Source organism: Echiichthys vipera, assembly GCF_963691815.1.
Source record: "Echiichthys vipera genome assembly, chromosome: 10".
Classification (NCBI taxonomy): Eukaryota; Metazoa; Chordata; class Actinopteri; order Perciformes; family Trachinidae; genus Echiichthys; species Echiichthys vipera.
In genome coordinates, this window is record NC_139835.1 from 24189053 (window position 1) to 24204856 (window position 15804).

Here is a 15804-nt window from a genome sequence, read left to right on the forward strand (position 1 = left end):
TTAAGTTCTTCTTGGCCATGTTGAACACAAAATTAGCGTGAACTGTAAGAAAAAATAATGTGTGTGTGCACTTTTTATCATAACACAGCCACTCTAATGAATATGATGAATTTGGCCTAGATTAAACATATAAGAATGTTTGCTTGTTAGGTGATCTGAGCTTGTTGTTGATGCTTCAAAATGTGGATTTTAGGTATGTAGGTTGTTTTAAAGGGCATCTTTTTTCTAAAATTATATTTGAAGTCGTCATTGATAACAATGAGATGCAGTGGGAATACATCAGAGATATTACAATGAGCATAAAAGAAGAACATTATATACACTGCCTATAAAAAGTATTCTCCGCCATTCCCCCAAGACGTTTTTGTGTTTTATTCCCAAGGAAAAGAAAAAAGTAAAACCAAGAAGTCTATGTAAAAGTTTGTAAAAAACTTTAGTAGTATTTCTAGCACAAGGGTTTGGCTGCAACATTAAATATTCATGACTAAATAAGCAACAACCATAACAACCAAAATTAAAGATGGGGGAATAAAACATGCTTCTGTATAATTAATTAAGAGTTTAACACTCAAAACAATGTACTGCCTCATCAGGACTGTGTGCACTTTGATCAGATTTGATTGACAGTGGCTTGGCAACAAAAAACATTAACCCAACAATAACAACTGTCCTCACTTTGTGATTAAAATACAGCTAAATCCTAATTGATGCAAAGAACCAGCCATCAAACATTTTTTCAGGGGGAGAGCTTTAAACAAATATTGATAGGGGAACGGCAGTAGCTCAGTCTATAGATGACTTGGCTGGGAACTGCCTGCCAGTTCATCTCCTGGGCACTGTAGAGGTGCTGTTGAGCAAGGCACCGAACCCCCAACTGCTCGGGACGCTGGTCACTGGCAGCCCCCTCGCTCTAACATCTCTCCATTAATTGCATGTATATAGGTCCTGTCTGTGCATGTGTGTGTATTTTGGGCCTGTGTGTGTAACATCACAGTCGAATTTCCCCGTTGCGGGACTAATAAAGGAATTCTTCTTCTTCTTCTTCTTCTTTTTCTTTTTCTTCTTCTTCTTCTTAATATTATCATATAACGTCCTTTTGGCTGCTAACATGGTTATATATTATACTTCAATGACTAGATTTAAAATCAATCATATTGGAAAAAGTCTTTTGTTTCAGATATTTTGCTGTGGTTTGATGACTTCTTTCTTTTATTATAATATGGTGCATATATTCATTCATTCATTCATTCATCTTCAACCGCTTATCTCGGGGTCGGGGTCGCGGGGGTGCTGGAGCCGATCCCAGCTGACATCGGGCGTGAGGCGGGGTACACCCTGGACAGGACGCCAGTCTATCACACTGTTTGGATCTTTTTTTTTAATGTTCGAGCTTTTTATGTTATTGTTCATAATACATGCTTTGAAGTTAATCTGTCGTTTGTTATCCTCTTGTTTTTCTGACAACGCCCCTCTTAGTTTGTGCCCGCATAAAGCATGATATTGCTCTTTACTTGTCTGTAAATGGTATTGTTATACTCATCGCGGAGCTGATGCTGGGATTTGCTTCCATCAATGGACTATCATCTAACTCACCCTAATCAATCCTTGGCCATATCATCATTTAAGCAGTTTTATTCAAAAACTAGCACTATCAAAAAAACACTAGACTAACACTAGAAAGAAGGACAAAAATCTAATGTTTTATTGCAGACAGTCTAAGATAATTCCGAAAATGTAGGCTTTTGATAAATACCTTATGTTATTATTTTCTTTGTGAGAGCAGATGGAAGCTCAGAAAACTGCGATAGTGGTTATAAAACAGGAATGATAATGGTGAAATAAAGGTTTGAATCGATTGTGTATATATGAATGTTTTTCTTCTGCGCTCAGTTAAGTATAAAACGACAGATTTGCATTGTTACTCTAACAATATATTCTAACAATATGTTCTAATGATTCTCAAGCGACACAACCATCACAAACACTGGACTATGCTCCCCTGCAGACATTCATTTAACTACCCCCTCCATTTCCTGCCTATTCTTCTGAAGCTAAAATATCACCATATCACCATTAGGTGTTATTGTGAAGTATGTTTATTTTAATGCCTTCTTAATTTGGTTAATTTCCTGTTTTAGTCTTATATTTTCATTATGACCAAATATGCCCTCTGGTATTTGATGTAACATATAAGCCTAACTTAATACAAATAATAAACCAACAAGTAAGTATCACAGGAGAGAATGGGGTAATAGACTTTCTCCCTGGGACATTTTTTGATATATGTCAAAACTGCCATGTGTTGTGCATGCCCTTGACTGAAAATGTCTATGAATTGCTTCTATTCCTCTTTTTGGTCATTGTGTGATCAAAAATAGACTTCTCCCCAGCACCGAGTTTGAGTTTTTCTTTGTTTTCATAATGCATGCCGGGAAACTGACTACACAGCTTCTGGAGCTTCCAGAAGCAGGTGTATTTGACCTAAAATCACTCTTCAAACATGTTTTACACACAGATAATCTCCAGCGATTTCTAAATGCTGGCCCCACCAGTGATGATTAAGGTGCACCATATAGGGAGTAAATACTTTTGAACTTAATTTGGATCTGTTTGAAGAGTTTTTTTTGCATTTGACATTAAAGAGTTTGTTCCTACTTAACAATTCTTCAGTGATGCAAAGTTGTAAAACCAGAAAACATAAATAAATCCCAGAGGTGGAGCTAATTTTATTGGCATCACTAAGATTTTTCTTTTGTCAATTCTGAGTACGTAAACAAAAATGCAAACTATTCAGAGCTAATCATATGCAACTGTCTGCTCAGTGTATTACAGTGTTCCTCATTATAAACCCTTTGGAAGATCACATTTGCAAAAGAAATTGAGGCATGGGCAAGATGCTGCACTTGTGCACATTTGTGAGCACTCAGAGGGACAGAAATGGAGGCAGCATGAACTCCAGGACACTTCTCCTTCTCTCACCCAGAGACTAATACAACTAAAGCCTGTGTCTGCGCTCCACTGAGTCTGGATCCCTTGGCCTCCATTACGCCTTACCACTGTCTTATATACAGTATGTACTAAGTTAGCAAACTTACAAAACATTCTTGTAATCCTACAATTCTGGTATTGTCTGTGTTTGTGTGTGTGCATACACGTGTTTGTGTGCCCATAGAGACAGACTCCCTGTAGGGCCACATCAGTAATAATGTATTGTGTGGAGACCGGAGAAGCCCGTTTCTGGCAGGGTGAAGACTATACTGTAACTTCAGGTCAAGCTCGATAAACCATTTGATGGTACACTTACTGACTTGCATGTTTGGTTTCATTACCGTCTCTCGAACACGTCTGTCTACCAGGAGTTTATCAAGTTAAACAGCTAAAAATTCAGACGAATGCAGATATGATATAGATAACGTGGTGAGTAGGTTTCCTTGGATAATTAAAATTAGGTTACAAAAATGTGTTAAACCGATTCATCCCAATAATCTTGTGACCTGGGTGATCCTGGCTAGTCCTGTCCCCTATGTGAAATTAATTGCTGTGAAGTTGTCATGCCAAATATCAGAATCTTATTTTGAAATGAGATCTACGCTGAACTGTGCCAAGCCAAGCAGAAAATAATCAGTAACATCACACAATCCATGAAGGACACCCATTTTCACTTTGATGCTGTTTGATGTCGTTTGATTTTGTTTGTCTGCTTTTGCGCAGGTGCCCACGTGCAAGTCTGTGTGTACGTGAGGACACGCATGTGCATACTCCACACGTGAGTTGGAATTTTTGGAATCTGAAAAATGGAGTGTGACTGCAAAGCAGTGAAAGGTTACGTTTGGAAAACAAACTATATGACAACAGCGTTCTCTTTTGATATCCTGATTGGCAATCTTCAAATGCAGCCAGACAAAGAGGAATAACAACAGAAAAACAAAGGGAAGGCAAAATTGAAGTTGTCAGTTTGTACCTGAGTTGTCCCAAACTATCCCATTCTGCAGCCAGTGGGGGTTTCTGTCAGTCGGCAGCAGACCTATACATATCTCTGCCCCCGTCACTGCCATTCTAGTTCCCTGTTTGGGCTTTTATACATCTGTGGGTCCAGGGCTTGAAATGACTAGGTTGGCCAGAGAGAGGAGGGGGAGATGACAAATACATAGGTTAAAATTATTCACAATTTACAGAGCTAAGGTTAGGGAAATGTGGGCAGGTCTGGACCCACTGAAATTAGAGGGAGTCTTTGATTTCAGTAGAATAAGAAACTACGTATAGATGCTTATTGACGAGAGGAGGAAGCACTTTGTTCTTTTGTTCAAGTCTGAGAGCCATTCTTCTTCACCTCGACCTGACCGTAACATGTGATGCTGGTTTCTATTTGTTTGTTTGTTTGCTTTGAAGATTCTTATGGTCCAATATAAAATTCCCAGAATCCCTTGGAATAAGAATAGAAATAAAGAACAACACGGCAAGGGATGTAGCCCGGCATTTGTTCAGAGTTGGAGTGTTTAACCTCAAGTGAACACATGTATTTCTTTTAGGCTGTCAAAATATAGTGTGATATAAAATCATTCCTACACAATGCTTCTTCTTCTGCTTCTTTTCTCGTCATTGTTAGCACATTACAGTCAAATTTCCTAATTCACATTGCAGCGCGAAGGCTTTGCTTCTTCATAATGCCATATCCATTTTCTGCTCCCTTGCTCGCAAACACCATATTCATGCACAATTTGACATAATGGCAGAGTTAAAAACATGAAATTATAAGGTAATGTCTCACTGAGGGCTATAATCACATTAAAAAATGCTTTCCCAGTGATCTGTAAGATTGTTTCGCTGCAGTGAAATGTAATAGTTAGAGCATAGCACCCCCTGCAGGTAGGCATTATTTCCTGCTAATAATACCTTCAATGTTCAGCCTGAAGTGGAGGCTCTCATTGTTACCCTTTCACTGCAATTACAGGCCTTTCTACTTTGATTGGTGGGTAATTGAATTGGTTTGAGCCTGTATGATTTCCTTCTGAATTTGCCACTCATATTCCAATCTTGGCTCCAGATCAGACAAAAGCCCGTCTCCCAATAATTAAAGATGCCAAAGCCAGGTGTGGAACTGGGGAACTGGGGAACCATAGCCAGATGAATGGGACTGATTAGGTGTTTAGTGAAAATGAGATTTTCTGGCTCAAAGACAAAGTACAGCCTCTCACTTGGTGCTTGGTGATCGGTGGGGTGGCAATTGACTGCTGTTGATGAGGTACATGGAGGTAAAGGCCTGAAAAATGACTCCCTGCATTCATCACATTTACAAAAGAGCCGCAGTGTCGATGTCTGAGTCTAAATCTGAGAGATTCATTTCAAGCATGAAACAGGCTTTTAAATTGAACTTATATGGAAAAAGAGAAGATGTTCGTTCTAATTAGGCAGAAAACAGCCCGTCCCAGATCAGCTGCAGAGATTAGGAAGCACAGAGAAAAACAGTGAAATTACAACTTTAAAATCTGTGTGGGACAGCGGGAGAAAGAGAAATGTTGGGACTTTTTTTTTTTTCATATTCAATGGAAAAGTTGCAGCATCATGTATAGGTCCTCAGTGAACAACAGCTGTGGTCCGGTCAAGGTCAGTGTACTTTGAGCGGTGGATGTATGCCAACTGACTGAGTGGAAAATTAGTTTATTCTTCCTTCATTGAGACCGGAATGGATTTTAATCAACACATTATGCCAGTTGTTAATTGCTTTTGTCGCCTGCTGCTAAAATAATTTGCTACTTTTTTATTGTAGTAGTAGCCATCTGTTTCAAAACACAGGGACAGGATCAGGCCTATAGACCAGGGGTGGATGTTGACATGACATACAGGCGGCTAATTTTCACTGCCACCACCTTAATTATGAGGCTAAGAATGTGTAGAATGGAGAGAGGGATTCACAACAAGGATCTAAAATGGAGAACAAGCTACATTGAAATGATCGAAATACAACATGAGAACTCATATAAAGGGGCCTTCATTCAAAATCATACTCAAATGACCTGTCACTTCTATACAAAATGTACATGCCAGATAATCCCGTGCATCTTTTCAAATAGATGTCATTTTGGCCCTGAGGAACAATAGCCTCCTTATAAGGCTGACCCTGCTTTAATCCCTGTAGGTGTCCTGTAACTGCCCAAGGCTGCAGACAGACACATTCCATAGTGTCCTCGAGAAGGACAATAGCCATGAGAAGCTCAGTGATAAAGTTTTTACCCTGCCTCACCTCATATTTACTCTTCTGAGTGGACATATGCTAAATGACGTTAGCAATTGCTAACTATGAGTAAATTAGCCAGATTACCTCCGTGTAGCATGTACTCCATGCCGTTTATCGATGAGAGAAGAGACATGCGTGCTCACAGGAATCTGGTGCACACGCACTGACGAGCACTCAAGGGGAGGGAGCGAAGGAGCTCGTTGGTAGTGAAGGAGGGGCGTGAGAGTTTTAAACATTCAAATTTGACTTGAGTCAACATGATCTGCCAGAATTGCCGACTACAGCTTTAATCGGATGAGGAATATAATCACTTGCACCTCTCCAATTCAAAACAGCGAGTAGTCAAGGGCAATCACACCTAATTTCCACTTAATATTCAAATCACATGGTCACATTGTCTCAGAGGTATAAATTCAGACTTTCTGGGGGACAGTGGCAGGTGTGCTCTATCCTTTATCTACTTTCCAACACATATAAAGTTTTTAATTAGCTGAGAGAAGAGCCATTAACAACTGTACTGGGGATGTACTGTATGTGTGTGTGTTTTATATAAGAATTTCTGCTCAGTGGCTCTGTCTGGTTGCATACAATATAAGCAGTATTTACAGTGCGTGTGGTGTGGTGGTGGTGGTGGTCTTGTACTACAGTGTAGGCAGAGAGGGCATATTCTAGTCTATGTGATGCTGCAACGGCTGCCAGGGATTTGAAGGCGACATCTCAACAGGAGGGGACCAAGCCATCAAAGCCATCATGTACTTTAATTACAGGTAATCTAGACTCATAGGCACTTCTACTCCCTCTGCTCTTAAGAACTTCCTCCTCAATTACCAAAGTGCCTCAATTAGGCCCTAAATAAGCAGCGGACATGCACGAGGGAGAGATGGGCAAATTACAATAGAGAGGGTAAAAACAACATGCTCTGTAAAAGCCAGTGTGATGCAGAGGCAATTAAAAGACAAAAAAGTGTTCTACCACGCAGGGCGAGAGCTGAAAAAAAAAAAGAAGAAGGCCTTTGATGAGCTAGTTCTGAGCTAAGTGGAGCTTAAGAGGCGATAGTTGAGGAGAAGAAAGAACAAGAAAAGAGAAATTAAAGACAGTTGATTGGCAAGAGGGCTGATGTCACACTGTTTCCCTACAGGACCATATGTCGGGGGGTGCACTCAGTCATCGAGAGACTGGAATGTGTGAGTAAGTCATGATTTCTATAGAGCAAGTAGGCGTCCTACAGGCAGCTGATTCTCTACACTCTCTGCTTTCCCTCACATTCATTATCCAGCCAAACCACATACACACTCCATCAACTGTGAAACTTACTGGGCTTTTGAATGGCCAAGTGAAGATCCTGTCTTATTTAATTGGCTAATTCTGTGTCTAAAAGGGGCCCTTGTCAAGGGAAAATGTTTTAGCTGCAGCCGGCAGTTATGTGCATTAGTCAATTAGCTCGAATCTAACCCAGAGCGATTGTTTGATGAATTAACGAGAATGATAAAACATCATCAAGGAACAGAAGGAATAAAATGAGAGGCTAATGCGCACGCACACGCACGCGCACACACACACACACACACACACACACACACACACACACACACACACACACACACACACACACACACACACACACACACACACACACACACACACACACACACACACACACACACACACACACACACACACACACACACACACACACACACACACACACACACACACACACGGTGACTGCTGTGAAATGGACAAAGTGCTGGGCACCAGGACACACAATGACTTAAGGAGGAGGAAAAAAACTGTACAATATCATGTAGACAAAAGGAACAGCCCGGTACCCCAGCCTCAGAATTGAGTCAATTCTCCTTTGCTCACTTAGTTGCATTTCATACACAACAAAAACTATAAAGAACAAAGATAGGACCATATATTCAGAATTGATGCACAAAAGCTTATCAGGGCAGCTCAGTGTGTATCCAAGAGAGGGCGGTGTTGTACAGAGAGGAGGTGGGGACTGCAGTGAGTGTTGATCTGAGCAGATGTGTGCAAGGAGAATCATTAAACAGCATCTGTCCACTCAATTACCCCCTTCGTTAGTCTAATCCCAGGTTTTGTTTTACTCATAGAGGGGTAATTAAATTATCCAGGAATTGAATCACTGTGTAACACAAGGCATGGTGAATGGGGGCAACAGGCTTTCTAAACGAATCAACTAAAGGGCCAAAACAAGAGAAAAGATCCCAGACCTGTGTTTAAGCCAACACAGACTGCACACGCAGTGTATAATCAGCATGGAAAAACAAGTAGTGAGCTTAATTCCAGAGGGAAACAGTGTTAGGGATTTCAAATTTTAGACAGTTGTTTGTGAAAGTGTTGAAAGTGTGGATGGCGATTTGTCAGTGTCTTCTAAAAGGATGTGATGTAATGTAAAGAAAATGAAATTACATTTTTTTTGCTCATAAATGCCTGTGTAGGCCTTTATTAGAATAGTTGTATATTTGATAAAGCTAAGGATTTATAATAATTTACAAAATATTTCATATTTGAACTCCACACAAATACATATAATAGATTTCACTTTAAATTACATTCACAGTCATAAATCTAAAAGTTGCTTTCATTTGCTTGTTCTACCAACTAGAACAAGAGGCCTGGTTTAAGTATAAAGTGACTATAAGAAAATGGATATTTATACGGTTAATACTGGAAACCAGACGAGACATTATCAGGAACATGAGCTAAACGTGAGAACAGAGACAACGCATCGACATGAAAGGACATCACAGAGTATTGTTGACATGAAACAGCAGAACAGTAGAAAAGATATAGAGCAGCAGCCTCTTGGTTCGTTTCATGATTGCAGCATGTCCTTTCATGCCACCGTCTGCCTTAACACCATGTGTTCCTGCATAGAAAAACTCAGCAATCATAATGAGCGGAATTCACAGAGCAAAAGTAATGCCTATCCCAGAGGTATGAAATGGTCACTGCTTGTCAAAACGGCTGCGCAATGAAAGTCTTGCATAACCTGCACGCACAGCCTACCCTTTTTCTTAACAGTGCTGAACCTGGATAAGAATAGATGGTTTTCATTGAGCAGGGAAACAGCAAGAGGAAATGAAACAACTTGAGTCAGCCGGTAAAAAAACTGCAGGATGCACTGCGCCTCATTTTCTAAATGTCGATGAGGTCGTCGCCACTCTCGTCGCTCTCCACAGTCAGCTGACGGGTCCACCACTTCTTCACCTCTGACCCTGAAGAAGCCTCATCGGTGACAGGGTTCATCTTACACACAATGGATTTGACACTTGTGCGACCTGACAAAACAAACACAAAGAACAGAGAATTCACAGCCTGATTCCTGTTTTCTTTGTCGTCATTTTTAAAATTCCACGTAAAGAGGACCCGTGCCTCCTGCCAGGCAACTATTATAAATAAGAGTTTGTTTTCACCTCTCTGGATAAATAAATCATTTTTTTTGTATAATATAAGGTCACAAAAATCCCTGGTTTCCATGGCAGAGAGGCACCTGAGTAAAGCTTTGTTCCAACTTACTTCAACAGACAATCTCTTCAGAACTGTGTCTACTGTGTAGACAGTATACAGAGCTGTACACACCTGCGGGCAGACGCCACTGTCCCAGCTTCCTTTGTGGTTTGCCCAGGTCTGAAGAGTCCTGCCTGTAGCCTCCTCTGTCTGACAGCGTGGGGCTCAGTAGCTGCTGGAGACCACTCATCTAAATAAAGAGGAGATATCCTTTGTTTCACAACTGCAAGCGCACACCTGCAGATTATATGATGTGCTTGCTGTATATCAAGCTGGGAGCATGTGTGAGTGTGTATGCAGTGTCGGTCTGAATGTGGGGCCTTACCTCAGGCTGCGAGGGGTTGTCTGGGTTGTTAGTATTGTGGTCTTCACTTGGCAAGGTGGTCTCTATGCTGGGGGGGTTGAGAAACCGGCTCAACTCCTGCTGCTGGCTCTCTCTCAGGCTGTGGATGATGCTACACGACTGCTGCTGCTTCTGCAAGGGAACACGGACGTATGTGGTCAGTGTGTGATACTGTAGTGTGTACTATACATGTACCTTGAAAAATAACATTAGAATGAGTGTGTTTTCTCAAGGCATGTTTGTGTGTTTTCTGTTGAGACTAACCGCCCGGATGCGTTTGAGACATTTCTTGAGCCACATGCGTATGGTCTGTTTCGCAACCTCTTCTTCAATGGTGTACTCCAACTGTTCCCTGGCCAACAGCTCCTCCAGCTGGAGAGACTTTCGAATGTCCACTGAGCGATACGACAGCATGCTGTATGATACCCACACACAGCCAAAAGAGGGACATATTAAGTGACATATATTAATGCTTCAAGACCTAACTGAAGTTTTAAGACTTCTAAAGTCTGAAATTATGGGTGAGATATGACTAAATCCCTCCTAGGACTCCAAATTATTATATAATTTCAACCAGAGGGAGTCAAATTGTTGAAGGACGACATTCAGTCCCACTTTCTCTTTGGAAGCAGGTTTGGTTATGTCCTGTGCCAAATATAGTTTTTCCAGTGGTGAATCCTCTGACCAGAAATGGCAAATACAACTAAAACATGGAGGGTACTAGTGGACAGCTCAGGATTGACATTACATTGTGTTATCCTAGTAGGTCCCCCTTAAATATTTATCACACAGTGTCAGTGTGTAATGTATGCAGTGTTCTATGGTCACCTGAGCACATCATGGAAGGTCACATCCCCTCCACTGTGAAGTCGCTCCATCTCGTAACACATGTGTTTAAACAGCAACTTGTCTTTGTCCAGGTCCACCTCCAGCCTGCCTCGGAGCAGACGAAGCAGGAACTTCACCCTGGATGTGGGGATAACACCCTGAGGAAACAGTCGTAGACGTCAAAGTATTATTCAAGAGGCTGTGGCTTGACTCAAGTGTATGATGTTGAGGCCGCGTTCACATTGCCTCCGGCAGCTCCAGCAAATCTCTGCAGCAGCAGTACAGTAATGAGGCAGTGGGAGTGTCACATTAATGGGCGGTTTGAGTGATGTCCTGTTGCATTCTTTAACCGTCTAATGTCACAAGTAGACTTTATATTTCATAATTATTGTTTGTATTGATTGTTTCCGACCACACTTGAAGGCAACTTAATTTTACAGACAGAGAGAAAGAAAAGAGACGGAGGAACAGAACTTTGTGCTGGATCGTGTTGCAGGAATCAATCAGCTGTCAAACAAAGTCCAAGGCAGTTAAGTGCATTTAGTTTTTTTACCCTCAAATTTTTTTTAACTCTCTTGTGGCACTGGTAAGGGCAAGGTTTTTTACTGTGACTGTATGGGACTCTCTGATCAGCAGTTACATGATTGGCCACCGCAGCGTGACATCGAGTTGCATTTCTCCTAAAGTTGAATGTCTCTCAACTTTTCTCTGTAGAATAGCCTTGAGTTTGAAATGGGATGTCAGACCACAGTTACAGCTATTGACAAGCAAAGGTGAATATGGTTGGGGTGGGACCATACACACACACACACACACACACACACACATATATATATATTTACAAATGTAAGGGCTGCTGCTCACATATTCTTCTGAATGTTATAATCGTGTATGCCTGCGAAAATGATTAAACCCTACAGTGCATCTGGACGACATCATGGATAAATGAGAGGAGGAGGTCTACATTTTTAATCCAGCACACACTGTTCTAATTACTTTTACTCCTATTACTCAATGCCATCCTTCACTCCCTTCAGCCCTCCTCATTAGCTATTATTCTTTGCTCATAGCCATATGATCATCACCCTCTCCCCTCTGCTGTGTCCTCATCCCCTGTATTGCGATTTTTTTTCTCACCTCCCGTTTGTCATCCACCATGTTCCAGATGATTTGAAAGTGCCTCAGGTCATTATAGCTCAGCAGCTGGTCCTCCTCGGTGGAGTAGAACAGAGAGAAGTTCTCCACGATGATGGCTGCATCAGTGGCAAGATATATTAATACAGATTCCATAACATTCCAATATCCATGTAGTTTTCATTCTAAGATGCATCAATCATCTGTGTTTGTCTAAAAATGTATGCTGGTTGTTCTGCTGCCTTTTAGAGCTCTAAATATCCATTCCTTGGATGATACCACGAGTCAACAGCCCATACCTCTATCTTTATGCAACAATCACTCTTACTCTTCTTGCTTTTCTCATGTATTGCTTCTTGTGTGTATGATCTTAAGGGTACTTTCTCTTTCCGATAAAGGTCAGTGCTGGCTTTCATATCACAATAAGTATCTGGTTTATCCCTCCCCATCTATGTATTTGTAGAGAAGATTATAACTCATATGAAAGTGAATGATATACAGTCCGTAAACCCAGATAATACACACTGTAGATTATGTTCAGGAAGATGTAGAGAGATGGGTTGGTTTTATCTTAAAACTCATGCTCACTTTGATTCTTCTCGATCCCTTCTGTGTAAAACCTTTCCTATTTTCTGCCATGTCATTCTGCCTCTGTTCCTCTTCTTTTATGGCTGTCATTGATGTGAACAATACATCATTTCTGCAAGAAGGGGTTTGATCGTGTGCTGATAACGAGCTGTAATAAACTAAACTCTAATCTCAGGAGAAACTCTTTGTTGTCTGTTTGGAGAGATGACAAAACTGCAAGTGTGCTTTATGAGCTCTGCAGTCTTAAGTTACATAAAGCAGCATGAAATAGAGCCTGTGCTGTTGCCAAGCCACAGGTTTGTCACCCTTTTGAATGGCTTTTATGCACGCACCCAGTTGTGTCCCAAAACTGAAAGTGAGTTCCCATAATGTCGCTGCGTGAACAAGATTTGGTCCCCACAATGTCATCAATAGAAGTATGACGACACACACTGACCTACGAGAAGGTTAAGCATGATGTAGGCTATAATGACATAGAAAGAGCAGAAATAGATAAGTGCTCCAGCGTAGTTGCCACAGTCAGTCTCCCAGTAACGATGTTTATCCGGCGTGCAGAATGGAGCCTGCACCTGGGGGCCGAAGAAAACAAAACAAAATATGATTTGCATGAAAGTACAGTATGGGACATTAAAACATAACAAATAGTACCTAAAATGTTCAAATAAGGGGTTGGATCATCGAAATAACGAAAACCTATCTTCTTATCCACAGAATGATATCTGGCCACACAGAGAGCCATGTCTGAACCACTCACTGGGGCTATTTCTTTGCTAGAAAGTGGTTCTAGGGAAAACTGCTGACAGTGAGGTCTGTAGAGTATCCAAAGTTATATGACCGAGTAACCAGAGTAACTGTTCATTTTCCTGTGAGCACCACAAACAAAAAATCCCCCTTCCCCCATTGTATTGGGGTAGTGGCAGAAAAGTGGGGAGAAGCCACCCTTTCAACACAAAATATAATATTTACAATATACAGTATTTTCCATATTGGGAATAGATAGGTTGTATGTTTTTTCTGCAGGGATGTGTGCTGGATCTGCAGCCTGTCTTACCATGCAGTCATGCATGATTTTATTCCAATCTTCCCCTGTGACAATACGGAAGAGAACAGCGATAGCTTTCCCTGCTGTGGAGAAGTTGGCATGCCTGTGATTAGAGGAGACACACAGAATCAGACAACTCTATATAGAAGTATTTTACTGTTTCAACTGCACACAGCCTGAAACAAACGGCATAGTGAAGAACTAGGGTCAATAAACAGAAGATCTAATCCTTACCTGTTGATGTTCTCTCCATATTTAACAGTTCCAAAGAGAACAACACCAGCAAATGCGTAGCAGAGGAGAAGGAGAAACATGCCCACTATGATGAAGAAGCTCTTGTACATGCTGACTACCACAGTCAACAGCAGCATCTTCAGAGTCACCTTTATTAATCATATAAACACACACACATACACATACACACACACATATAGAAGAAAATTTTGTTGTTATAATACACATTATTTTATGCAAAATAAACTGAATTGAGCATGTTCTTGCATGCATTTATACTCACATGCTTCCCACATATTGTAAAGAATCTGAAGACAATCACACATGTGCCCATCATGTAGGTATATGCATTCTAGAGGAGAGATTATATAGTTATTTATGCAGTATTTGCTAAAATATTTGACATTGACCTAAAATGTCCCCTTAATATGACAATAATTTATCTAACCAGCAAGGAAAAGTGCAGGACTATCCAGATGACACCCAATGATGTGACCAGCAGGTCGTAGCGATTCCGTCTGCTTTGCCAGTAACCCGCCGGAGACATGGCTATGAGCTTCATGGTCACCTGGGTAACAACACCAACGAGCAACATCAGACGGACATCTATATTGAGAGACGGCAATCAAAGTGAAACCTTGAAACTGATGGATGAAAAGATAAGAGGCTCACCTCCAGTACAAATATAAAGGTGAAGACTACTGACAGGGTGGCAAGAGGAAACGTTACTTGATCGTCTACGTCCCACTGGAGAAGAGCAGATCCAAACACATCAATATGCTAGTTCACACTGCATTAAGAACAATCTTAATTGTACTTGCACAAGAAATAAAAAGTCATAGGAGATAAAAACAAACATACAAACAAGAAACATACATAAATGATGACATGCACTGCGATATGAGGCTTTACCTTGACTGAGAGCAGCACTGACTGTGCCAGCACCAGCACAGCAATGCCCCGTTTGAAGAAGGGATGTTGAGTAATGTCATACATCTTGGCTCGGAAACCCCCGTTTTCTGTCAGAAAGATAGAAGACTAGAGATTTATTGATAGCTGGAGAGCTATAACAACATTTCTTTGTGGAAATTGTTTATTACAACATTTTAATACAGTCAGGGGGGACTCTCTGATCAGTGAGGTAGTGTCCTTAACTGTCCTGCAGATGGCACTCACGGACTGCTCGAGTGTTTCTATAATACTAAATTGTGCTGCAGGTTACAAACATATTTATGCATGTAGATGCGCTACTGTGAAGACAATGTACAAAATGTGCACTAACAATGCAAATTTAAGAAAATATATCTATATACATTAATGCCTCTTGAGGCGAGATTGGTTGTGCAATAGTGTCACAGGCTTTTGTTCGTGTAATGTGCAATTTATGTGGCCCTCATTGATTTGCCCTTGTTTATATGTGGGTTTTTGTTGTTTTTACTTTTATCTATTTATTGATGTCTGTTTTTATTGATTTTGTTGTCTCTATTTATTGATCTCTATTTTAAGTGCAGCTAAAGTTGTCAGCGCCAGAGTCCGAGCAAAATTTCCACAAGGGGACAACAGTGTATAATTAAACTGAATTGAATTTAAATGTACTTTAGATTTTGAGAATGTTGTATGTTGCACATAACTTGTTACCGTTATCACTGAATAGTTTGGTATTTCATCTCTCAAACTAAAAATGGACTTGAACAGGAGATTTAAAGTCTTCTCTTAGGTCTATTAGGAAAACAGAAGCTGCTTTAAAAAGGATGAGACGAACTGTGATGGCAATTGTTGAAGCCTACCGAAACTCTACTTAATGATACCATATTGGGTTTGTGACAAGAGGACTATAACTGCGAAAAAAAGGAATTTTCCCAT

At 40.7% G+C, this 15804-nt stretch overlaps 1 protein-coding gene across 3 annotated transcripts in view; it reads right to left on the reverse strand.

Moving 5' to 3' along the window:
• Positions 1 to 9400: 9400 nt before the first annotated feature.
• nalcn (sodium leak channel, non-selective) overlaps positions 9401 to 15804 on the reverse strand; it is a gene marked incomplete at both ends in the record, with an annotated part of 58819 nt that continues 52415 nt past the window's right edge. For 2 of the 3 annotated variants that reach the window (XM_083921492.1, XM_083921494.1), the window contains 13 exons: positions 9401 to 9587; positions 9841 to 9962; positions 10098 to 10247; positions 10380 to 10530; positions 10944 to 11101; positions 12081 to 12196; positions 13102 to 13234; positions 13717 to 13810; positions 13942 to 14090; positions 14225 to 14293; positions 14390 to 14509; positions 14614 to 14688; positions 14854 to 14960. In XM_083921492.1, the coding sequence (XP_083777618.1) occupies positions 9401 to 9587; positions 9841 to 9962; positions 10098 to 10247; positions 10380 to 10530; positions 10944 to 11101; positions 12081 to 12196; positions 13102 to 13234; positions 13717 to 13810; positions 13942 to 14090; positions 14225 to 14293; positions 14390 to 14509; positions 14614 to 14688; positions 14854 to 14960 (1631 nt within the window). The remainder of the gene's footprint in view (positions 9588 to 9840; positions 9963 to 10097; positions 10248 to 10379; positions 10531 to 10943; positions 11102 to 12080; positions 12197 to 13101; positions 13235 to 13716; positions 13811 to 13941; positions 14091 to 14224; positions 14294 to 14389; positions 14510 to 14613; positions 14689 to 14853; positions 14961 to 15804) is intronic. The other variant, XM_083921493.1, reaches the window with a different exon arrangement.